Source organism: Oenanthe melanoleuca, chromosome 6 (genome assembly GCF_029582105.1).
Source record: "Oenanthe melanoleuca isolate GR-GAL-2019-014 chromosome 6, OMel1.0, whole genome shotgun sequence".
Taxonomy (NCBI): Eukaryota; Metazoa; Chordata; class Aves; order Passeriformes; family Muscicapidae; genus Oenanthe; species Oenanthe melanoleuca.
The window spans coordinates 14,221,455-14,246,941 of record NC_079340.1 but is presented as its reverse complement, the minus strand read 5'-3'; the positions used below and the strand labels follow the sequence as shown (position 1 = coordinate 14,246,941).

The 25,487-nt window shown below is 41.1% G+C and overlaps 1 protein-coding gene across 1 annotated transcript; it reads right to left on the bottom strand.

The window, feature by feature from the left end:
- Positions 1 to 704: 704 nt before the first annotated feature.
- Positions 705 to 24,807, bottom strand: DUSP29 (dual specificity phosphatase 29). Its single transcript, XM_056494843.1, has 4 exons — positions 24,711 to 24,807; positions 17,424 to 17,637; positions 7,482 to 7,702; positions 705 to 2,593 (listed from the first exon to the last, which is right to left on the bottom strand). The coding sequence occupies exons 2-4, from the start codon at positions 17,606 to 17,608 to the stop codon at positions 2,346 to 2,348; spliced, it is 654 nt and encodes a 217-aa protein (XP_056350818.1). The 5' UTR covers positions 17,609 to 17,637; positions 24,711 to 24,807; the 3' UTR covers positions 705 to 2,345.
- Between the last annotated feature and the right edge of the window lie 680 nt (positions 24,808 to 25,487).

Here is a 25,487-nt window from a genome sequence, read left to right as displayed (position 1 = left end):
GCAAGACCTGGTTCTAGGAGAGATACTTATCTTTGGAGCAGGACATACTTCATCTGGAAGCTGCCAAAGGCCAGTACTCGTGGGAGCTGCACTCAGCCCTTTAACAAAGACAGGAATGGTAAGTGTTGTTCTGCTCAGGCTGCCTGATCCCCTAGAAGTTGGCAAAATGCAACCAATTTTTTAATAACATTGTAAGAATCTCTGATATAAGCAGAAATGAAGGGCTGCTGAAGGTACTAATCTTCCATGTTAGATCACTGTCTATGTCTCTGTTTTATAAGCTGTTTAATTTGTCCATCTGGAAAGGTGGTTGATGGAAGCAAACTCCATTTATATCAGAATGGTAAATAGAAAGAATGGCCCTGGCAATTTTCTGTAGTGCTGAGGGTGATCAATTATGCATGTAAATCAATGACAAATCCTCTTTCAGTTACAGCAGTCATTAAGCTCTCACGCAGGAGACAAGAAAGAAGACAACCTGTAGCTTAACAAAGGGAAGTCCTTACAGATCTTTGTTACCTTTTAGTTTATCATTTGATACAGAGTTCCTGTCTGTAAAGCAAATGCTGAGAAACATTTGACTTTCACTGCCAGTGTAAAGGAAAGCAGGGCCATGCAAGACAGGTTTCTCTGACACAAGGCTGGGAGACCTGTGTCTGTGATAATTGAACTGCAGTAGACAATAGGGTTTCTGAGAATTTAAATATAAGGTGTTTATTTATGCAGATAAATCCAAATGATAAATCAAAAGCATTGCATTATGGTTATCTGCAGCCTTGGCTACAGGTAGTGTTTGGAGATGAATGATTTACTGGGTTTTGAGCCCCAAAAGGAAGTGAATGAATAGAATAGCCTTCACACTAGAGGCGGCCAGCCTGTGAAACAGTGTTAACATCTACAAAAAATATATCAAGTTGTGCTCAACTATCATTAGTAGCCTATCCTTGCAGTTCCCAATGGCACATTTCTGCCCTGTATTTTTTTTTTTGAGTATCCAGACTTACACAGTTCATACTGTACCAAAGTTGCAAAGTCCCTTGTCAGCTGGTAAATACCCAGAGAACTCTCGTGTGTGCTTGATGGCCAGGCCATTCCTCTTAGCACTGAACAAATACCTCCTATCCCACACATTAAATCAGGTAAAATTCTGATGGGGACGGTGAGGACCTCACCTTCTGCAGATGCAGCAAAGGTGAATGTGACTTAATTGGTTTCCTCCTCATTTGAAGAATAACAAATGCTGGTAAAACTCATTGTTTCAAAATACAGTTGGTGATAATTTATATTGAACACAGTAAATGGAATAAGTTAAGGCAGAAAATTTGTCTGGCATCCCCATTAGTGTATTAGCAGCACTTCTGTCAGCAGATGCAGTTATTGACAAATTTAATTATGTGGGAGCACAACAACCTATTAAGATGGCTAAAGCTGAGATAGAAAGCCTTTGGTAGTGATAGATATGAGCAGTGTCTGGAAGCACTGCAGCAGCTTTCTTCTGCTGTTAGATCACTGAGAGGCTTTTTTTTAAAGACTTGATTGGTGCTTCTTGCCTTTTCTAAAATCTCATTAGAACTGGTTATGATCCACTATTAGTTAGGGGGCTGTTGCAGCTCTAAAAGTTCAGCATTGAACTTCATCATAACAATGTAAAGAACAGGATTCAGGCAGTTGAAGGATTTAGGACAAGTTAAGCAATTAAAACTGAAAGTCCTAAAATGTCATCTGTATGTATCTCCATGAGTTGTTGTCCATTGTAGCTGCTCATGCATCTGACCTCCTCATGGGTGTTGCTTTGTTTCTAGTTCTCATGGTGCAATTGATCCTCACGTAGAGGCTCTCTAACTGCTGTGCTGCCCTGGATTATCACTGAAAAAATTAGTAGAATTGCCAGGAAACAGCACAAAAAGGCAAACTCCTGTGAAACGCTTCAGGACACTGGACTAAACCATTTGGTGTTTTTCCTGCAAGGTTTCTTCAGGAGTGCCTATTTGCACTCCTTTAAAGGCTGTGGGCTTGAGTTAGGATCAGGATTTTGGGGGTACTCAGCTAGGATAGAGTTTTAAGTTCTGCTTGCTCTTGTGTTGTAAACATCTGTGGGTTTTTTGCAGAGAGAAAAACTTATTTGTTGGTGTAACAAAGAATTCTCCTAAGGCTGGAACTTTCTAAGATGATGAGTTTTAAATTTGGTTTCCCTTCTCTCTCATCTGACATTATATTTGAAACTACTTTGTTTTTTTTCCCCTAGCAAATAACATATGATCCTTGTTCCTGTGTAACTAACTACACCTTCTCCTCCCTCCTTTTATGGAGTTTCTTTTCCAGCAGCACAGCCGTGCCAGGACATGCTAGATGGTGGTGCTGTTCTGCTGCTCAGCAGGTGCTAGGCTGTTCTTGCTGTTCCTCCTCTGCAGTGCCAGTGCTATGTCCAGTTCTCTGAGCTGCTTCAAGAAGCCCCGGTTTGGCATGATGCAGCGGTGCCGTGCCACGTGCTCAATGGCATCCACCACTGTCATGTTCTTGTGAATCATCAGGTAAGCCAGGACCAGCGTGGCTGAGCGGCTGCGGCCCATGGCGCAGTGAACCAGCACCTTGCCTGTGGAAACAAAGGGACACATCAGTGACACTGGGTGATCCTTGCCTTTTGACAGGGAAGGTTTCTCTAATGCCTTGCTCTGTTTGATGTTTGACTACCCTTACCAGCACTCTTTTCACATGATGGAAAACTGAGGCTGTAAATCTTACAACTGAACACCATCTACAGTAGGGATGATCCCTTTAATCCTACACCAAATTTCTTTGTATTTGTGAACAAAGCTTGCAGAGAAGGCCTGGGGGCTGCATTAAGTATCATAGCAAGCCCTGCTGCTGCCTTGTCTTACATGCCTTACAGACAGTGCATGTAATTCTGTGTTTGGGAATAATGACCAAAGCACAAGCGTGTGGGAGGGTTTGGTGTGCTCTCAGACTGTCCTTCCATGAGAAGAAATGGAATGTATGGGGAGTGCCTTTCTCAGTTCTAATTAGACACAAAAAGTAACCAAATTTTATTTTGGTTTTTTTTGTTTGTTCTGACAATAATGTCCTTTGAGATCTAGACTGCATCCCTCTATGCCCATTTTTGAGGGCAGAGGATAAGAAGGGAGACCATAGGTATATAACCAGGGAGTGGAAAGAAACCACCTCTTACACTATAGAAAAGCTTCTGCAGAATTTTTTGGCTAGCACCCTGTTGTGTTGAATGCAAGTAATGTTTCACCACCACCATAATGAGTGTTCTAATGTGATCATCTCCTTACAGTAGGAGCCTGTCTTGTATCCTGTGAGTGCAGAGTTTTTGCCAGGAGTTTTCATCTCAGAATAAACATGCCACAGTTTAGCTCTGTGACACTGCCTGGCTTAACTTGGGGCTTCCAGAGGCAGAAGGTCCTTGGCTTTGGATAGTAACAAGGTTGTAAGTCAAAGTGGAGCCTTCCGTGTTAGCAGTATCTGGGGGAGGTGGAAGAAGAGAACAGTAAGTGGGTTCAGGTCTGATTGGCAGGTTTTGAAACACTTCAAAAGAGTTCCAAAAATGATTCAAAGCCCTTGAGGGGGTCTCGCAAAAGGTTGAACTGCTGAAGGAAGTAGATTTGGAGCACACTCTCTAACACCCTGCTAAGCAGAATTGCCACAGGAGAAAAAAATAAAAACTGTGCTATCAGGGCCAATAATAGTTTATCTCTGTCAGCAATGCCTAGTGAGAAGTGCTGGGTGCAAAGCCATGACTCCTGCTGATTAACTCCTTTGCTTCCAGGCACAAGAGGATGCCTTGGCACAAGTTGCATTGCTGTGTGATGGATGCATCAAGAACTGCCAGCACTAAAGGATTAATGGTTACAGTCTGCATCCTAATCCCAGCAGATAGTCTTTGAGGCATCTTGGCAAAATTCCAGTCCTTCTGATAACTAAAAGTGCTTCTTCCTCTCCTGGAAAATGATAATCCATTCTATTATTACTGCAAATATTTGAAGTGGATGAAAACACTCATTTGTTTAGCCTTTCAGTGCTTCTCTTTAGAGTTTGCCACCTTGTAAATCTGTTGCTGTTGAGGTGATAAAAACATGATGGGACAAGGAATGTTTTGCTTTGTGTGGGTGGCAAATGCAGGAGATGTAGGAGAAAGTACAGTTTTATCTTGTTTTAACAAAAGCAAAAAATGGCTGTACAATCTTCTGAAATGTCCACTGGTTTGCAGAAGAGAAAGTCTGTCCTTTGCTGTGTGTGGATAATCAAGAGCCAACTGCCTGTTACAGCAGAACACTGACACTTTTCTGCAGAGCCATGTCCCTTCTGTACTATTTTTTAGTCTCTTCCATTCTAATATAAGGACCACTCATTCCCGAAAAGGGAGCCTGTTCCTGCAGTCTTGGATTCTGACCACTTGTATCTTCAAGCTGTGCCAGAATATGCAGTATTAGTGCACAGAGACAGAGATGTGCTGAGTGGTGACAGGTCTCTGAAATACTTCATTTGCTTGGACTTAGGTTTGTGTTTCTTCAAAATTTGTCTAGATGTAGCACTCCTTTTCCAGAGTCAGTTGGAGCCATGAATGTTGAGGTGTCTTTGGTCAAAAGCCTCAGGTCTTTTCTGTCTCATATATTTCTTCACACTTTGTTTTCTTTTAAAATCTCTGTCTTCAGTGTATTTTTCCCTGACATTTTAGCATGAAGTGAAAATGCCATTCCCCTCTATTCTACATTCTGAGGAACTAAAATTCCAAAGGAATGAGTATTAAATCTGTAGCTTAGTAGGAAACCTAAAAACCTCTTTAAAAAATGCCTTCCTTTCATGTTACACAGTCCTCACTGATAAAAATTTTAAGTTGTTCTATGGTCTGAATTGTATGTGTTGGGAAAGCTTTATGCACAGCTGAATGAGAACATACATAATTGTGACCCTTTAGAGTTTGCCTCTAAATCTTACTCTTATAACTGTTCTTCTGTCCATCAGCCCATGTTTAAACCCTGCAAATACTGTTCTGATCAGGGAGTTTCTTCACCATCATGAAGATTTTGAATGTTAAGTCAGAATTAGGACTGTTTTGACAGCATCCAAATTGCCAAGCTTTCTGATCTATTTCAGAGAGGGCTTTCTTCATTAGAATGACAACTTGTTTCAACAGCATTGACTATTGAGCGTCTTCCCAGCAAAAATCATTATCTGAAACATCTATTCAATTAATTTGATCATTTGGCTGAAGGTCATACCCCAGATACAGCCAGAGTAAATTCATTAACACATACATTCTGGTTGCACAAGCTGAAGCTTTTTCCTTTCTTCCCCTTTCCCTCTGCATTTGCTCAGTTCTAATACAAAGCAGCAAGGCAATGCAAAGATGTTACTGATCAGGAGTATTTAGCACCACACACTGAGGTTCCATGTCATTACCACTGGAGATAGGTGCTTGGTTACTTCATACAAAATCCTGTTTAGGAATCTGGATGTTCTTTGTCAGTCAGGAAGGTGCACACAAAATAGCCTGTTCATTTGGCACTTGAGATGCAGAACACCTCTCTGCACTAAATATACATTCACAAATAATACATTTACATTGTTGGAGGAGAGCACAAGGTACCTCTAGTCTTTTCTTCCATAGGAGGCATCAGTCCACACTTTAGTCTAGCTTCTGGAGTCATTCTATTCTGTAAATGTATTGGAAAGTTATTGTCATGCTTTAAACCTCATTGTCTTGCTGGGCCATGCATAATGTCTTTGTGCATATCTGTGGCTGGGATAAGAGTTGTACGTACATACATTTTAGTTTTCCCTCACGAGAAAGTTGAAAGTAGTTCTTTATTTTATTGGTCTTCATCAGAAAAGGTCCTAGCTAACTTGTTTAAAAGCCGTAAGAATGTGACTGAAATCACTACAGCTACAGAAATCACTACAATTTGTAGTACCTACTTGAGTGCAGATTTTTTTGTTTGGTTTGTTTGTTCACCCAGTCACTCTTTAATTTGATTTTGTGTTCCAGTGCTGGGCTGAAGCTTGCTGCTGTCTCAGGACATCCTAGACTTCGATGTGGTTTTGAAACAAAAAGGTTAATATCCCCCCATGTCATCCTTTCCTCCTACAATATTTATAGGGAAGCAAGGCTTTTTTCTTGCCCTTGCTGCTTCCCTTGTGCTTGTTTCTTTACCTCAGTACAGCAGACTAAAGCCTTACAGGAACAGGAGGGTGGTGGGAATGAGTAAGTCTGCATTTCTTATTCCAGCTACTCCAGTCTGACACTGACCTCTGGCCTGCAGCCATGGCTAGACACAGGTGTGTGTTAGTTATCCTCTCCTTTCCAAAGGCAGTGCTTCAGACACACTTTTTTGAAACGCTGGGTATCTTTCTTCATAAGCAAGTAAGCTCCTGAAGCAGTTTCTCCTGCTATTAGGACTTTGATTTTTAAAACTGATCTGCTTTCAAGGTTTTCTTCTGAGCAAGGGAAGGGACTGTTTTGTGGACTGAACTTGCTGAAAGGGTAAAATTGTAAAGACCTAGCTGGCTATTGGAAGCAAGTCAGGTAGTAACTGCCTGCAGCTGAGCTAGACAGCCAAGAACAGAAGCTGACACAAGACTAGAAACTTGATATCTGACCCTCTGATAGTAAGGTCTCTGTAGGTCGGCAGGAAAGTTCTAAGTTTATCAACTGGTTTCTGGTAAAATATCCTGCTGATGTGTTTTTTTTTTTTTGGGGTTTTTTTTTTTGTTTTTTTTTTAAGTATGTGGGGAGAAGGAGTAGGAATAATATTGAAAGTCAGTGTGAGGCCTAGACTGTAGCACTTCACATCAGTGTAAAGCTTTCTGATAGAACACTGCTGGATATCAGCAAATAATGAATTGTAGTAATCAAGCTGAGAAATTGCAAACACTTTGAAATGTTTCTAGATTACTGCTGTCAAAGCTGTATCAGTTCCCTGCTGCTTGGAAGATGGCAGAAAGATAAATGTTATAGGTTGGGGTAGATCTGATGGTCAGGTAGGAGGTGTGGTTCCTGTATTTATAGAGAGAATCTAATGGTGCAGAGCATGAAGCTTGTGGAATAACAGCATTGAATGTCTGAGACCACTCATGTTCTACTCCCACCACTATGCAACTAATGTTCATTAAATCTGTCTTAATAGGGGCTAGTTAGAAAAAGGAGGAAAAGACAGCATATTCATGGCACCTATGTGATGTCCAGTTGCCTCTGATGTGCTTTTGAAGGAGTCAAAACAACAACAAAAAAATCTATCAGATGGGACCCCTTAATACAAGCTGTGATGAGAACTTAGACAAAAGTGCTAATTACATCCTTGCCTTCTCTTAAACTGGTTACCTACTACTAGTTTTATTGTCTCTGTTAAATTATCTTGGCCTTGTTTCATTCCCATAAGGTTAAATGCCATGGAACTATGCTTTTAATTAGATGTGGTAAATATTATACTGATCTGAACCATTTTCAGCACCCTCCTTACTTCTTTCATCCTGAAGTGCATTATCAATGAATTTGGAAGCCGAATAAAAGAACTGGCTGAGGTCAAAAGTGGGAAGATCATCTGCTTCCACCCCATGGTACTCCAGGCTCATGCTGCTGTAATATCCTGCTCCCGTGTCCACGTTGCGCTGCCCGTGGGCCGCGTTGAGGATGTGGGTGAATCCCTCCTTCTCTAGGCTGTAGCGATCCAGGGCAGTTTTTCTGGTAAAACAAGAGCTGTCATGTAAGGCAAGAAGCTTCTTCAAGACTAGAAAAAGATTTAAGAAAACCTCTAATTTGCTATGCTCTAAATGTTAGTGAAACTGATAATGCTTTAACAATGCACCATTTACCATTTTAAGGATCTTAAGATATTGTCATTCTGTTTGAAGTTGTCATTCTTTTTGGAGTTCCTAATTATCTACCCCAGATCCTTAGAGCATGTTTAATATGAGTTTATTTTCCTGTTACCTTTGCATATTGGCAATAATGGCTTCAATCCGTCTTGTACAGGAAGAAACTTGAGATACAGAAAGAAATAGAAGGAATTATCTGAAGTCAGAAAAGGAAATCAGTGACAGAACTTGAAATAGGACCCATGAATGCTGTTTTCCCCCTTCTGTCCCATCAAATGATATTTCAGATGTAATAAAAGAGTCTGTAATATGCAAGTAGTAAAATCATCTGGGATTCAAAAAGCAGCTCTTCTTCCCCAAAAGAAGTTACTGAGTTTTTCTCCAATTCTATAAAAATAAATACAGTTTTTAAATCCCGTCCTTGTGTGAATATAACTTCCTATCACTACTCCATTGTACTGTCTTGTTTGGTTGAATCAGAGGTGTAAAGCAAAAAGAACCAGATAAGGAAATTGGATATTAGCCTTCAGAGGAAGCTGGAAGTGATATATTTAGTTAAATGGTCACATTTGTTCTTGTCCTCTCTTTCCTTGGACAAGGGAAGTCAGTGAGGAAAGGAAAACTTAGGTTTGTATTTTCAATACCCACTGCAGGTGTTTGCATTAGGATGAAATTCCTAAAAAAAGTAGACTTTGTGGCCAGGCATGTAAAAACTTTTTTTCTTCCATTACAGAAAACTTTTAATATGGGAAAGTTCTATTCTGAAAAAGCTGTCAAGTTTGATTAGTGCCTAGGAAAACTACAAAGCTTTTTACAAAAAGAAAAAATTGCATAGCCTTTATTCTGTTAATATATTTTCACATAACTACTGCATGATGTAAAAAAAGCTTTTTCCAAACAAAAGTACCTCTCTCCATGAATGTTTCCTGAACACTTCCATGTGTAAATGTAGCTGCTGTCACACAGGACACTGTGGTGGGCTACCTGCTGTGTTTCATAATTCTAGTGACATTGTGTTTCATAATTCTAGTGACAGGCCACAATAGTTTGAAGTTGACTGCCTTTCCAGCCACTAAGTCAAAACCCCCTCTGAGCAGTCAACAACCTATGATTAGAGCATTTAACTGGGATATGGATACTGAAGGTTTTACCTATGCTTGCTCTTACTTAAATTAAACCCATCATCATTGGCTGTTCTGAGTAGATTTGCCCTGCAGAAATTCCTTTCTGGTCAGGGTTGATAATGTCTTGACAGTACTGGTATTTTTGCCATGAAATAATATCACACATCCCCCATACAATCATGTAAAAAGTTAATAGAAGCTTCTCTTAGTGTGGTGATGCCTACCTAACAAGTTCAGTAGACTCTGGAGGACAGAGAAGCAGCAGCACCCTGCTGCTAATGCTGTAAGTTGCCATCTTCACCTTATGTGAAATAATCCTTACTCCTTCCCTTTGTATTCCTATAGCAGAGATTGACTGAGGAAGATGACTTCTCCCTCCTTTTAGGAGGCCTGTGCCTTAGGATTCCCTTCAGGTGTGAATGCTGTATGTACACACAGCCAGCAAAGACACTTCAGTTCTATACTGAAAGGTTGGAGAGTACTTTAAAATAAACCAGGTTAAATGTCCTGGCTGAAGTGTAAGGGTACAGTGAATAACTATTCATTTTGATGTCCTTGAGGTGAGCTATGGTTCCTTTCAAATTAAGCTTGTCTTTGTTTTACCTCCTTGCTGGAATAGAGAAAATGTGGGTTTTCATTCATCAGACTTGGCCCAAATCATGTATCCTACAAACCATGTAAGACTGAGGGCTTCAGGTCAGAGAGCCACGCACAAGGAGAACCCTTGCAAGGGCTGACCTACATGCTGAGTAGGAGGGAGGATTGCAGAGTAGCAAGGGTCAGCAGAAAACCGAAGATTTTTATGGACTGTAGATACTGTCACACTTTGGCTTCTGCTGGCTAATAAATAGCATTAGAATTAAATTATGAAGTTGTTCTGAGCAAAGTCGAGCAATAAGTTTCAGCCATTAACATTTGACACTTGTTTTTATACGAAATCAAATTTTTCTGTTTCCTTGATTGGAGATTGCCTTTTGACACAAGGTGGGTGCAAGGAATGCATTTTTCTGACAGTCACACAGTCTTGTTCTGTTTTCTAGAACTTGATTTTGCAATGCTGGGAGGCCTCATTTTTCCAATAGGTATTCAGAAAGAAGGGATAGAGTCTTTCAGTAACTTGCATACGCAGTCAGCTCCGCCTGGCCAAGTTCCTGTGACCTTCCCCTTCCATCTCCCAGTCTTGCCTGTAGCTGCATTCTGTGAATATGAGGCCCAGGATGGAATTAATCCTCCTTTTTATTTAATCAATTTAATCATTTTGCATGGCAAATGCATTAGCTGTTGTTTTGCCCTTGACCTGTGGGAGGTTAGGAATATGCACATTGTTACTCTGTTTGCTCCATTTTGTTTCCTGACTTGGGCTGGAAATGGACTCAGAAGCAGCAATGTATCAACCTTGAATGGTGTTGCAAATATTCATTACAAATGCTCGATGTAACTACATCATCTTCTGTGAAATAACTTTTTTTTTTTTTTTTTTTTAACCAGCAAATTACAAGTGTATCAATGAATTTATGTTCTGTTTTCCTCAATGCTTGGGATAGGCTAATATTATTACATGTTTTCCTAATTGTGTTTATATGCAAACTGATCTGGCAGTACCCTTTGGACTGAATGGAATTTTTCCCAATGGAATTGTTTTCTTTATAATACAGTGCATATTTTCTTTTTTCTACTGATATTGCTAATCTGAAAAACTGCCAGAAAATGAATGCTCAGTACTGAGCACTCAAATCTGTTAAGTTCTCCACATTTTCACTGGAATAGCTATCACTCAAACTGTGTGTGGGTGTTTTAGAACCTGTTAGTGGAAGCAAGACTTAAAATACTTGCCCTAAGTGGAGCAGGGTCAGTACAGGTCCTGTGGCTACATGACTTTTGCATCTGCAGGCCAAGCTAGTGCACACAGTCTGTAAAGAGGATGCCAGGCACTTTTATTACAGCAGATACCTTGGGCACTTTGAGCTATGGAGAGCTTTTCCTAAGGTTTCTAATAGATAATGTTTTGTGGAGCTATGAAGAAACAGTTGTTGTGTAATAGAAAACAGGGTTCACTGGACTGCAAGAGGTGCTTGCCTTGGGCTTTAGATCTGCATATTTTGAAGAAAGCTGAAGTGGCACTTAGTCTTTTTCAAGAGTGAGAGTGCTTGATTTCAAACCTAATATGGAGATTAGAAAGTACTTTAGCTCTTTCATCTTTTTCTCTGTCCCCCCAGTCTTACACTTGATAATTCTGTTTTCATAAGAGATTTTGCTACTGTTCTCTTCAAATTTTTCCTCTTTTTTTTCCTTGTAAAATCTTTCCTCAAAATCTAGGTCAAGAGCCCAGCTGGACCACCACTTGTCATACTGGCTCAGATTTGTCTGCTTTTTACCTCCTGTCAGCCAGTACTTTGTACTTTGATCATCAGCATTGCCAGGCAGAGATGGCCTGTGCCAGACTGACACTGCCACAGTGTAGGCAGTTAAACTTGGGGTCACACTGGCCTTGCAGCAGCTTGGTTGCCAGTTAACAGAGCAAGAAACAGCCTGGTAAGGCCTCACAGGGGGGACCTGTGTGCCTGCAAATGGAAATGTTACTGTGCACCCAACGTGCGTGCTTGGACTGCCAGCAGCCAGCAGTGAGCTCTGGCTTTGGGAGAAGAACTGGTTTGCTTTCCACCCTCAGCTGAGTCTGCAGCATCCCTGCTGTTGTGAAAGCATCCCTCTGTACACTGAAACCAGAGCCTGTGGGGTTGGCTGTGTTTCATCATGCATGATACTTCTGATTACACCCCAAGGAGAGGGGAATGCTCTTGGCCTTCCTTGCAGTTTTTACCATGCCTGAGGTATCAGAATTGTAGAGGAAAGAGAGAAATAAATCAGTCATGAATATCTGATTGGTTGAGGTTACTAATAGCATAGGATTGTTCAGGGGTATGTGAATCATTACCTTATTGGAGGATTTATGATTCTCTTTCTAATTCACTTTTGACTAGAAAAGGCATTTTTTTTCCCTTGCAATTGGCTCACTACCAGAGTGTAATAGTCAAGCTAACAAGATTCTTCTTTTCCCCTCCTTGGGTGCTGCTGTTTCCTATTAAATTGCAATTAATACTTCCATTTTTGTGATTATGGTTGAATTTTAAGTAGCCATTGTAAAGAGGAATTTGCTACAAATGCCAATGTAGGTGAAGCTGTAAGCACTTGGCTACTCTTGCAATTGTTTTCATTTTGTATATCTCCACCATCTGTGCTATTAGCACTTGATTTCCTTTTACATGGTGCAGCTGTGGTCTCCAGTGTCTGCCTTGAACGTGTTCCTAAGCAAGGAAGGTGAAGTGTGGTACTGGGAGATAAGTGAAAATTTCGATGTAATTCAGTTTAGTAAGAGATGACCTGGGCCAATTAGTCCCATGTAAAGCTCATCAGCTCTTCAGTTCAGAGCACATAAACTTTTAGCATAAATTAAGTATACCCAGAAGTCCTTTTCTCTATATTAAGCAAAAGCTCAGTGCTTTGCTGCATCTGACCCTGCATTTACTGTAGGGCAGATGGACTCATAAATATGCTTTTAAAGTTCTGAGGCAAGGGGGAGTACTTTGATGTGGGCATCCCACCTCAGTGGTGAAAATTGGAGATAAAATCACTTTCACATATGGATATATTGATACTAACAGACTCACCAAAAGGGGAAGCTGACCCAGACAAAAGTGTCATCCATTTTCAGATGGTTCCCAAAAGACTATTTACCTCTTGGGCTGTACAAGGGCAAATAGAGGGCTTGTCTGAGACTAACTGTGCTTGCTGCCAGTTTTAAGGCTAAGTTTCATAGGATTAATAGCAAGTGCAGCAGCTCTGCATTCTTCTAGAAGAAACAATATAAGTAGTTTTAACATGAAAAAGAATGCTTTTTTTTCAGATTGTCTCCAGTGTACCAAATCCCCTCTCTTCAAAAATACTGTCATAACAAGCTTTAGTCCCAGCTGCTTTTGTTAGAAAGTTGCCCAAATCAATGGAATTAGAAGAGAGGGGTAAAGAATTTGCAGGCATTTCAGGCTGCACCTTCACACACAGTACTAAATTTATTGAAAGCAGCTAACAAAGGGAAGATATGGCAGCTCATGAGGAAAACATAAGTACACTTAAAGGAAGGGATGTATTCCTCCAAAATACCTCAGCAGTGTGGGCAGAGTAACTCCCTTCCCAGGTAAGTCAGCACCATACTGCTCAACCATGACTGGTGTGCTTATCAACTTTAGGTAGAGCCAAGTCTCTTAAACTTCATGCAAAGGCTGTGCAATGCAAACATGTTTCATTAAACAGTATAGACTGTTAAAGCCACAGATTGACATGACCCAGATTGACAAAACACCAGGAAATCTGAGGCAGCATGTTACTAGGAGAGGAATCGTCTCTCTCAAACTTTTCCATTTACTTAAGCGCTAAAGGAAAGCTCAATGCAGGATGATAATTTACCAGATGGTCAGTGTCAGAAAGAAGCTTGCTGAATATAGGCAATATTGACACTTTCTTAAGAAAATCTGGCAGTTCTCCCTCCTGAGGAGAGATGTTGAGAATTTCCAATAATACTGACCCAATTTTCCTTGGTAACTCCAGCACTGAGGGAGTCTAGAGATAGTGTAGCATTGTATCCCCTTTTCCTTCTGAGGTGTTGCTCCGTTTCTCTGGGTACCTCCTGTTCAGTGTGAATTAAAAGAATTTTTAGGTATCACTGAAAAATACTGAACGGGATTGTCAGGATATGGGATAGAAAAGATTTGTAGTTCATTTTCTTTAGCCCAAAATGGTGGATGTAGTTTTTGTAAGTGATACAACCTAGACAGAGGAAATAGCTCTCTGCTTTCTATACAGCAAAGACACCAGGCACATGTGCTGTGGTCAGTCAATTCCTGCTCTTGACTTCAGTCACTTATCAAATGTTAGAAATCACTGATAGACAGAGATGTTCTATGGTGAAGCGTCAATTGTCTTGGAAACCATCAGAGCGTTGAGGTTTACTGCCCAGTGTTAAAGATCTGATTTTCTGGATTGTTAAACTGCTGTTACAATGGGCAAGTTCTCATTTTACCCAAGTTAAAACTATGTCCTCAAGAGTGTTGTTATAATCTAAATCTGCATTTGCTTCTATTTTTATATGATTAATACTGGTGTAGATGCTAGGAGTTTGTAATACTAAGCGGTGGGAGGTAGCTGTTTTCTAGCCTGAGTGAGTCCCATCTGTTTTCTTCTAGGTTAGTGTAAATTGTTTTTTCACTTAGTCACTTGGAAAAAGCCATACTGTGTTGCTTCTCTGCAGAAAGGTAAGAGGAGAGAATGAGTTTTAGTTACGCATATATTTACTGTTTAGTTATTTGTCTTAATTATCCGAATTGTGGCTTTGAGTTACTCGTCTTCCTTACCTGTGTTAGTTCTGAAGACCATGAGCCATAGCACAGCGCAGGCACAGACCATAGCTTTTGTGCATTACAAGCTCAGTTCAACTGTATACCCAGAAGATTATTTTTCATGCTTAACTTGTAAAGAATTACATTTCAGAAGACTTTCTGGGAATAGTTTGCAAACATGGCAAGACCTGAAATTGTGATCAGGCCATAAATCCTAATGAGATCTAGTGAATGCTTAAGTAAACAAATTGGGAGGCCTTTGTCTTCAGCTGAAATATTCTTTGACCTTCAGAAATGTGGAAGCCTAAACATCATTTCAGGTAATAAGGCCATCACTGAAGAGCTGCAAGAAGAAACTACAAGATGAGTAACTGGCAGAGATTTTCCATGTGATCCCAGTGAACCAAGGAGGTTTGGGATTTGCCAGTAAAACTGCCTGTGCGAGCAACCAGGTGGCCAGTGAAACAAAGGAAAAAGACAGGGCTGCTTTCTATCCCTTTAGAAGACTTCTAAATATGAGAAGGATACATGCAAACACTAATCCTTGTAGCAATTGAATCAAAATCTTAGCCAAGAGTGATTTATTCCTATCACTGGGCTGTGTCATACAAATTCCAGTATCTGGTCTTTAAAAGCCCTTGGAACTTGCTGGGGGAAAAATTTCAATTGGAGCTGAACACAGCATGTTATATTTTGAGGCTTTGATTATTCTGGGTCTGACAGGCTCATAGAGATTTCATTGCCTCTGGGCAACATCTGCAGTGAAGGCTCCTAACAAAAGGATGGAGTGGCCTCACAGGGCTCCTTGATAGCCTGTATTGCATTAGAAGGAAGATGTGGTTACGTAGTCAGGGTAATTAATTAGCATTTCCATAAGCAGTGACAAGTCCTGTTAGCCTTGTAAATGCAGGAGACAGGAATGAAGCACAGATGTGGAGGCTCTGAAGATAAACTCTGCATGTGTGTGTTCATTTGATTTTGTTGATGTATTCCACCAAATTCTTTCAAGATCTACCTTAATTTAGCATGGCTGAGATGCAAATGTACCTAACATCTGTTCATGGCTTGTGGCATCTCTTTGGCCACCAGTTCTAAAGCAAGATCCTAAAACAATACAAAAACCCTGCCACACTGAGGGAGTAAACTCTTGGTCAGGGGTAAGATATGGAGCTGGCTCTAGGAAAGATATAAAGGTCTGTGGACTTTGCCTATTTCAAAGCAAATTTAAATTAGAGTAGTGAAAGCCTGCATCTTGCCTGCAGACCAGTTCTCCTCTCAGATTTTCTGCCATGTCAAGTTTGCCCTTGCCTGGCTGACAATAGCTGTTCTCTTTTGGGGAGTCCCATTTTCTGGTGAAGTTTTATTTCTGTTCCCCCCTACCTGCTCCTCACTGTTTTTCCTCTCCATTGGTTTTCTCATTCTTTTGTCTTGTCACGGTGGGGGACTTATTTTCCCTTGAAGCACCGTTGGCTTTCCTCCTGACTTAAGACCAGTCCCCAGCAAGAACCACACTGCCCAGCATGATGGCGTGTAGCTCTATGTGTCTCTCAAGAAGCTTGTGTTTCTGCTCCTCTGGTTAGTTTGTATGAAGTGCCAGGTGTGTGGTGTATTCTGAGTCATGCCTTTTAGCTTTTACTAAATTACAAGGTGTAAGAAGCCACTGCTACAGGAAGATTACAGGAAGGAGTCAGTGACTGCTGTCCTGGGCTGCTGGGAGACTGACTTCTTGTGTGGTTATGTCCCTTTGCTCAGCAGGCACAGCTATGTCTTCATCACAGACATTACAGGAAAATTATTCTAACAGCTTCATTCAGAATAATTCTGCTGGTGATTTTAAACAAGGAAGTAGGAAATAAATGCCAGAAGAGGCTGTTCTTTATGGTGAATCTTGAATTAGAAATATCTAACAGGAGGGGCAGGGCAGGATGTGGAGAGGAAAATTCAACCCCTTTTCTTTGTTCCTGAATCATTTGGGCAGGCTGTTCCAATGGCTTAATTTTTTTTATCCCACACCACACACACACACTCTCTTCCACCCTGTCTCTAAAAGTGGGAGTCCTGGCTTGGTTCATGACCAGAACTCTTGTGTCTTTCTGTTGCCTCCAGCGCCACAGAAGTAATTGGTGGATGATATTAGAAGTCTTGTAACTTTCAAAGCTGTATATCTTTCCTCTTTTATAAGCTGGCAACAGATGAATTTTAGGACCTTTTAAAAAATTATTGAGAACTTTGGAGCCACTGGGGCTCTTACTTCCAGTGATGGTGTAAAAATAAATGTAATGTTAGTGCAGGGTGTAGAGGAAAATGGGAATTGGACCAATAATGCCAAAGGGGTAAGAAAAGCTCTCTTGCTCTGCTAAGGGCTTGGGCTGGGGGATTTTCTGGTGGCATGTCTTCTCTGCTTCTTGGAATAGCCTGTTTCTAGTTTAGTCCTGTGCTCAGCAGAACTAAGTCTGTTTTGTGGGTTTGGTTTTTTTCCAGATCGCACTTGGTCTGATCAGTGAGACACATCTCTGCAGCTTTTCCTTCCTCAGGGTTCTGTTTGCTTTAATCTCTTGAGCAATTTGGAAAGGCAGAGTATTCTATGTACACAAGAGGTTTGGAAATGCAGAAATACAACTGCAGGGTGAGCTGTCTCTACAGACACTTCTCAAGAATTACATTTTAGGCCTAAACCAACCTAAGGTGTGGCAAACACATCCAGGCCGTGCTCTGTAACTGTGGAACGACTTTCACTTAGAGATGAATGACAAATTGCTCCTTGAAACAAACCATTTAAAAATAGATCATAGAAATAGAGCTTCAACCTCTGCAGCCTACACTGCCTACAACCAGTGCTGTCAGTCTGTCTTGAACAGCAGCCTGGCTGCACTTCCTCTGTGCCTTTCTGAAGCAGCAGTAACAGTCAGGGACATGCCAGGCTCTGACTGCTCTGTGGAGCTCTGACATCTCTCAGTGCTCTCAAACACTTTGCTCTGTTGCTGAGCTGTATTTAGAAGAGCTTGGTCATCCCCTGTGTAGAGGAGATGTACCAGGTACTCTTATCTGCCATGCAGTGGGTACTGTGTACACTTACTCGTCTCCTATGTAGAGGTTGGGCCAGACTTCATTGACGTGAGTGTACTTAGGGCATCCCTTCCACAAGAGTCTCTCCAGTTCAAATGCCCCTGGGGTACAATAGTCCTCATCAGGATCTACTTTGACTGTTGTATATGCATTTTTCTTCCCACCATTCCAGCTTCCTGATGACATCTTGTCCATGGAGTAGCACCCTCAGGATGTGCAAGAAACTGGAATGCAACCAAAACAGAACATTAACCCAAGGAAACACAAAGCAAGTGACTCCTGCTCCAGCTGTGGGATCCTGGGAGCAGCACTGACCAGGTGTGATTGAGCAGTGCTTGAGACAGATGAACATGTTCTGTGGCAAACACAGACCTGCACCCGGATTTCTGCCTCCCCAGAGTAAGGTGAGGAATACGTTGTTGGATGAGGTCACCAGCAAAAGTAACAAAACTCAAGGGTTTGTGATTATTGAAGTTCAGGCTCTGACAGGAATTTGATTTCTGAAAAACCCACTGGCAAGAATTTGGTAGGTCTAACAGCCTAAGGGTCTAAAGCACTTGGGGAAACTGAGTGCAAATTTAAGTTGTTGGGGTTTTTTGTCATTAACTAAGACCCTTCTAAAGGCTCATCCTTCAGCAATGTGGGGAGAGTTAATGTGTCTATTCAGGTGAATGTTGCATGTACTGTTGTATTTTCTTCTACTCTTCTTTTTTCAATGTTTCCAGCTGCAGATTCCCTGTCTGCTGCTGTCCCTGTGGGCTCTGCTTTTATTTCTCCTGCTGGACTCTCTAGTGTCTCAGGGTAGCAGTTGTTCATGTCTCTTATTCCCTTGAAGGGAGAAATTGAACCTTGTGGTTCTGTAAGAGACTTGTAACAAGATGAAGAGTTGGGCTTGATCTTATGAAGTGTGCAAGTAGAGCCTGCAAAAAATCCACCTTTCCTGCAGGCAGTGAAACCTGTAGTTGCTCCTATTTTTTTTTTTCTTTTGTGTTGGCTGCTGAACGTTTGTGTCTTTTTAATTCCAAAAATCTGGCTAATGCCTTCATGCAGCTAACTATTGTAGAGCTCTCCTGAAAGCAAGATATCCATTTTTTACTAACATCCCATGGACCCATGGGGTTTGTTTGCTCAGTTTGGGCTCTTTTGTGCCTGTCATGTTCTGTTTCTCCACAAAGCTTGAAAAAGCCAAATGATTCCTGTTTTCCTACTCCAAAGCTGTGTAAGATTGTCGAGTCAGTTTTTGTTTGGCAAGTGTACACCTTTGTTCAAAAATTGGCTTCCTTTCACTGGCAAGGGGATCTATCTTTCAGCCACGAAACATGATGATGATGTTTAGCTAAGCAGTCCTCTCGAGATTTTTAAAGGGCTCTGAGAATTCCAGCTTGTAGCAAATTTACCTTGGGCTTGTCTTGCATGCCTATGTGTAGTACCAAGTCCCATTTCTGTGCCCCAGTAGCCTTGCCCTGGGAGAGTCTTTTTCCTTCCCATGCCAGAATTATGCTAATTCTACGTGCAGGCTCGGCATTGTAGATAGATAATGTTTGTCTGTCAGAGATACAAATCTACAACAGTCTGACTTTGGGAGTGATTAGACTGTTATCTAGAAATTGATAGGAAGTGCTGTTTATCTAGTAAAGAATTATTTTAACTGAGAGCCTGTTGCCTTGATGCTGAAGGACTGACTACTTTTATTCACTCCATAACATGGGATGGAGGAGAGGAAGGGAAGAAGAGAAAGCAATGTAATCAGTAATCACAGTTGGTGGCCACAGTGCATTGATTTGTTACACCTCAGAACAGGGCAATTACATCTGCAAATGCTGGTTTGTGGTACTGGAACACCGGCGCAGTTTGAAGCTTGGTTAACACTCTGAAAGCTCGACCACTGCTGAGAAATCCTTGTTTCTGTCTGTCCCAGGAAGCCATATGCTCCCTGAACTTTCAAGTACGCTATGTTCTTTTATGCCTTGCCAATGTTATCTGCTGCGGGGATTTTTAAATTGAATTAGAGCACAGGGAAGCATCAGCTGAAATTCCTCTAATAAAACATGTATTTCAGATTTGACTCTAGACTACGTTCAAAGTAACAGACTTTAACTAGGAGGAGGGAAAAGGGGGCAAAAGGGCTGGTTTGCTACTTCAGCTCTGGAAATAATTGCCATGAAGCTTTTGGTTGGGGGCAGAAGGGCTTGCATCTTCCCAGGAATCAATGTCTAACCTCATCTCATATTAGTTGTTCTACGTACACAAAACAGAGCTTCAGGAAGACTTTTCCCTAGGCCAGCCCTTTTGGAATTAAAAGTGAAAAGGACATTGGATTTTTATGGAGTTCTTAACAGTTCTGTTCTCAACAGTGCTATTGTGGGTATAAGGGATGAATGTTCAGCACAAGCCCAGGCAGGGAAAGCTCAGATTTCTCTGGCAGAGTTGTGTGGAGAGGAGACCATCTCTTGCAGAGTGTTCACCCAGTGCAGTCAGATGGCAGCCAGATTGCAGGGTTACCTCTGCACAGGCTTGTTGGAGCAGGCTTCCACCCCTTGTGGTGCTTCATGTGGGCTATAGATGAGTTAGTGCAGGCTGAATGATGTATCACAGTGCTGTGCCAGCTTGGCAGACATTTCATTGCACTGCACTGTGCTGGGGACACACAACCTTAGACCACAGAATAGTCTGAGTTGGAAGGGACCCACAAGGATCATCGTAAATGAATGGTCCACATGAAGATTTTGACCCTGGCATTATCAGCACCTTGATCTGACCAACTGAGCTAATCCCAGGGTCGTGTGGAAGCCCTTCGGAGTAGGGACTGTCCTTATGTCCTTTGCATAAAGAACTCTGCACCCTGCCTGCTCCTGGAAATGCTGCTTCAGGACAGCCTTTTTATCTCATGGGGTAGGGATGAGAAGCCAGCTGGCTGTGGAGCTGCCCTTGTTCCAGAGGGTTCTCCCCAGCTTCAGGGCACAGTGAGGAACAGGGGCCAGGAGTTCATTCCCAGTGAGGCCGGGCAGCCTGCAGCTCATCCTACCCCAAAGCACAGCTTCCCACTCGTTCTTCTGGCCTGTGCCAAGCCCAGGCTGTGTGAGCTGGTGAGGCTTTCCTGTTCCCTCTGTGTGTCACCTGTGGGGGCTGGTCAGGGCTGGGCGCGGGGCACACTTTGGTGGGGCTCGCAGGTGCTCAAGCTTGTGAGATTCTGCCTGCTGAGCCCAGCATCCTGCAGGTTCTGTGCACACAACACTGAGCTGTTGCTGCTCCCCAGTTCTGCTGTCATGGACTTAAGGGTATTATCAGAACAAGGATGATAAAAATCCAGTCATCTGCATTTTTATGCCCTAATCTTTCTCTTCATAAATAAGACTGAAGTGCATGTTATCTAATAAATTTTATTTGTTAATCGCTTGGATGACTGGAATATTTGTCCCCCTTGGGTTATATGTATATAAATGAAAATATTGTTAGTGATTTCACAAAATGGTAATTCAGAATAATGGAGAGTTAATCCTCTTTTCATTAGTGAGCCACTTCAGGACATACACTGTGGCAAATTATACTGCATTTTAAGTCATTCTCAAGTGCTGTGCACTAGAAAAAAACATTAAACTAGTTTTGCATCGATAGAAGTAATTGTGTGGCTAATTTGGATAAGCAGCATGCATTAGGCACAGCAAAGGAATCTCTTCTTTATGTTCACTATCTACTCTACAGCTGCCAGATGGAATTTCTTATACAGCTCTTTAGCTTTTTTTTTTTTTTTTTTTTTTTATTTTTAACAAAGCAGAGAGGAGAAAAAAGAAAGTGCAAGGAAAAAAAAAGAAAAATCTGCCAGTCTATCTGCTGTTTAATTCAGAGCATGAACACAGTCTAGTGGCTAGAGCACTAATATGGCAGTGAAAGATTTGCCTTCTGCACCATGTTTGGAGTCCCTTGAACTCTTCAAATTAACCAAAAATTTTCAGTAAGGCCCTGTGAAGTCACAGAGTGTAGTGGCCCATTTGAAGGGATGTCTAATCCCACCACAAAATTTGTAGGGGTGAGTTAATGATTTTGGAAATGTTAGTCATGAGCTCTACAGTTTGATAATCCCACAGATGAGGGAGGAAAACTGAGCTTTTTTTCTAGAGGTGAACATCAGAGTCTCGGTGGTGCTATGTACATTTCTAATGCTAGTTTTTCACATGTAGTGGAAGTTTCTGAGTACTTTGAGACTGAAAGCTATAAGTCATTAGCTACATAACAAAATACTATGTTTCTTAATATTTTTGGCTCAATGTGCTGTGCAAGCCTTAGCACTGTGCATTAAGATGCCAAACAATTTGGCAAGATTTATGCCTGGGAGTTAAGATCCAAGTCAGCTGTAGAGACATTAAAAGAAAAAAAATCAGGCATGCACAGACAAGGAGTGCATTTGCCTATGTCCCGTGCAAGGACCTGTATATCCTTTCCTTTTCTGTACCCCTCCCTGGCACAGGGGGTTTCTCCACTACTGTTGCCCCTACCATATGAACTCTGGCTGCTAAGCTGTAATTTGTGTGCCTGAAGCTTCAGATCTTCAATGAAGTCAGAGCCCAGTGGCATTGGTACAGAAATGCAATGAGAGAGGCTAAACAAGTAAAGAATAGGAAGAAAAATGGAGAGAAGACAATTTTCCTTACTCTTTTCTTTAGAAGTATTAGCTGTTCTGTCACACTGGGCACAGGACTTCCTTGCCTTGATGCCCACTTCAGTCCATATTTATACAGCAGAATAGTTTAAATACTTTGCTACCCATGCTTCCTGCTCTTGGAAGTTCACCCAGCTCCTATGACATTGATCACTTTTACTAGTGGTGCTTTTGATGCTGGCTTCATTAAATTTAATTTGTACACAAGCCTTGTTTTTGTTCTCAGAGTTGTCTATAAGCTACTTCTCCCTGAAAATACCAGGCAACCACAAATTTACCTGGTTTAGCTGGGAAGTGAAAGTTTTTAGCATTTAGCAAACACCTAAATACATAACCTGTTTGTAAATGTGGAGGCAGATTTTAATCGTATTCCTATCCTGATGCTTTCCGATTTTGCTTCCTACCTGTTGTCAGCTCTGAAAAAGGAGTGGAACTGTGATATCATCCTAAGTTTTTTTCCATGATGCCAAGGGAAGGAAAGAAAACTACCTATCAGTGCTGAGCCTTTCTTGAAGAGTCTACAAAAGTAATGACGTATCTGCTGGACCTTATACCCATTTTAGTACAGAAAAGACTGTCCCCTTGAAATTAATTGCTGGTTTGAGCCTCAAAACTGGGGACTAAAGTAGTTAATCTACTGCCATGAACACTAAATCCAACAGAACACAAAAGAGGAAAAAAAAAACCCCTGCATTTTGATTAAGAAATCATTTTTGTGCATGAAGAGTTGTTACTAAGAAATTACTCCCATTTTCTTTTCTGATCTTGGATAGAGGGCAGACTTACTAGAATGTTTTTATTTATCTGAGAGAATTCAACACCATTGAAGTTGTTGGACTTCTATCTTCCAGGGAATAAAACATGAGACTGTCTTGCCTTACAAACAATTGCAAAACTAATGGTTTTGTTTTTATTTAATTTCTTCTTTTAGTTTAATAACCACCTTAGACAAGAACCTCATGGAGATGCAATGTTTGTAACAACTGTGTACAAGAGGGAAGGACTCAAGAGAAAGGAAGGATGGACAATACCAGTTCTATACTTTGAAAAAATGTGCAGAAGACTTGAGTCTAGTTTAGCAACCGGTCTTCAAGTAAGCACTTGCTCAGTGTTGAAGGCAGACAAAAAATCAGATCTAATGACTGAGAGTCTTCAGAAATAGTGAGGGAGGATCTACTCAGCAAGCCTTTGAATTTTTAAGAAATGTTCTCTTCTTCCATTTCCAGCCCACATGCCAGACACATACCTCCCTTCAGGGTGAAAAAGTGCTTGCCCTTTTTGAGTATGACTAAGCAGAGGGCTGTTTAATAAACTGAAAAGTTCTTGCAGAAGCCAGTGCACATGTCTGGAGCACAGTGTTTGCACTTGGGAGGAGGGTAAACAGTGCTTTGGTTTCTAAGCTTTTTGTAACTCAAAGTACATCAGTTGAGCTGAGAGCTGGTCAACTGCAGAGACAAAAGCTTGATCTGTCAGTTTAATGAAATTAATTGAAAATGGTGCTGCCTGATATGCCCCCCCATGCTGTTTTGCTCAGACTCTGAAAGCTGGCAGCAGCCATGAAGAGCTGTGTGCTTCTGCTGTAACCTCACACTTGTTGCACCCCAGGGCACTGCAAGGAGCTGTGCTGCTGCAAAAGCTCCTTGGGTGGGGCTGTGTCTTTTTTTGTTTTATTGGATTTCTTTTCCCTAACACTAGGCCAAAAGGTTATTTTTTTACAAATACTTCTTGTGATGGAGAAGTCTTTCAAAATATATATCTCTAAAAGACTCCTAAAAGAATTTACCAAATTCCAAAACCATATTTGCAGGATACTTAAACAAAATGCACAATCCTCTGTTCCCTATTCCTCTCCAAGTCTTCATTTTCAAATCTTCATTCCAAAATTCATTTACTTCAGTAGTATTTACTTTATTTAGCCCTGCGTTCTTATACTTAAGATATTCATGGAGTATAAAATAGTTCATCTATTGCAGTCATCTTTAAACAGCTTTAAACCAGAATAATTGTAGCCTCTGTGCAATTATTTCCCAGACCCTCCTGCTGTGAATATTCAGAATGAAGCAGTTATTTCAACAAATTTCTTAGCCACATATGACTTTTTAAAAACTTATTTTTGCCCTCATTCTTTATTGTTGACTGGACTGGTTAATTGAAAACAGATAAAGCTGAGATTTTATTAAATATTATTAGACTGTCCAAAGAAACTTAAAACACAGCATCATCTGAGAGAATTTTAATTCAATTGGAAAAGCTAGATTTGACTGCAGGGTGGAGCAATTATTGAAGAATAGGCAAAATATTCTGGAACAGTTGTTATAAGTCTTTAAAAATTGCATTTTAATTCCCTAACTTTTACACTGAAATTATCTCCAGGATAATTGCAGATTAGGCACCTAATTTCCTAATTTATAAAATGATTTCTGTAACACAACAAATTTAGTCTTCTAAAATTATACATTATACTTTCAAAACCTTTGTGAGTCTATAAATTTTTTTTCTCTGCAACAAGCTAATTACATTGCTAGTTATCTCGGCAAGTTTTCCAGTTCTCAGTCCTCTCCCTGCTTTACTAAACCAGATTACAAAGAGAATGAAAAAGGAGCAGAAGTACAGCAGAAAATGTATATTGCTTAGCCTTACCTGTAAGCTTAGGTGGGTGCACTTGTAGGTAACTGGGTTCTGTGAAGTGCAGCAGAACAAGAAAAGAAACCTTACTAACTTTGCAACTAGAGTCTATTTTTAGAGCAGGTTTTGCTGACTCTGACCTTGAGTGCTACCCACTCCGAATGACGGTCTTTACATCTGCTGGTAAAACTATTCCCTGATGTGACCTGAAACATTAAACCTGGCAGTTTAGTTATCTAGTCTTGGTATGACTAAGATAACATGATGCCTGCACGTTGACTATAATAAAACAAACACCATCTTTGATGTTGTCCCCTTGTCAAGGCTGATGCGATGTTTACTGCTGCGTGTGGGTGAGAAGCATTGCACTGCTGTTTCCTGTCGTGCTGTGCACAAGTGATTTGGCACTGGCACAATGGCCAAAGGGAGAGGTAGCATCCTGACAAGGTCCTTTTCTCTTGCATATGCACCACCAGAAAACCATCTTCCCCTGCTTCTTGTTTTAGTTTTCTCCAGTGCCAACACTTTCAGTACCCATCTAACTTATGAAATGCCTTTCTTTGCTGAGAGCACAACATGGTGTTCAGCCCTGGTGATATGAGCACAGCTCGCCAAAAAGAGGCAGAGGTGCACCCTCCAACCTTTGAGAAATTCTTTACTTCCCTAAAGAGCTCCATGACTTCCTGCTGAAGAAAACCTAAAACTTTCTGTGCTAAGTCACAGCCAGGTTCATCAAAGATCAAAGCTGGGTTCCCTGGTTTCAGAGCTATGCCTCTTCCCCTCCAGTACTTT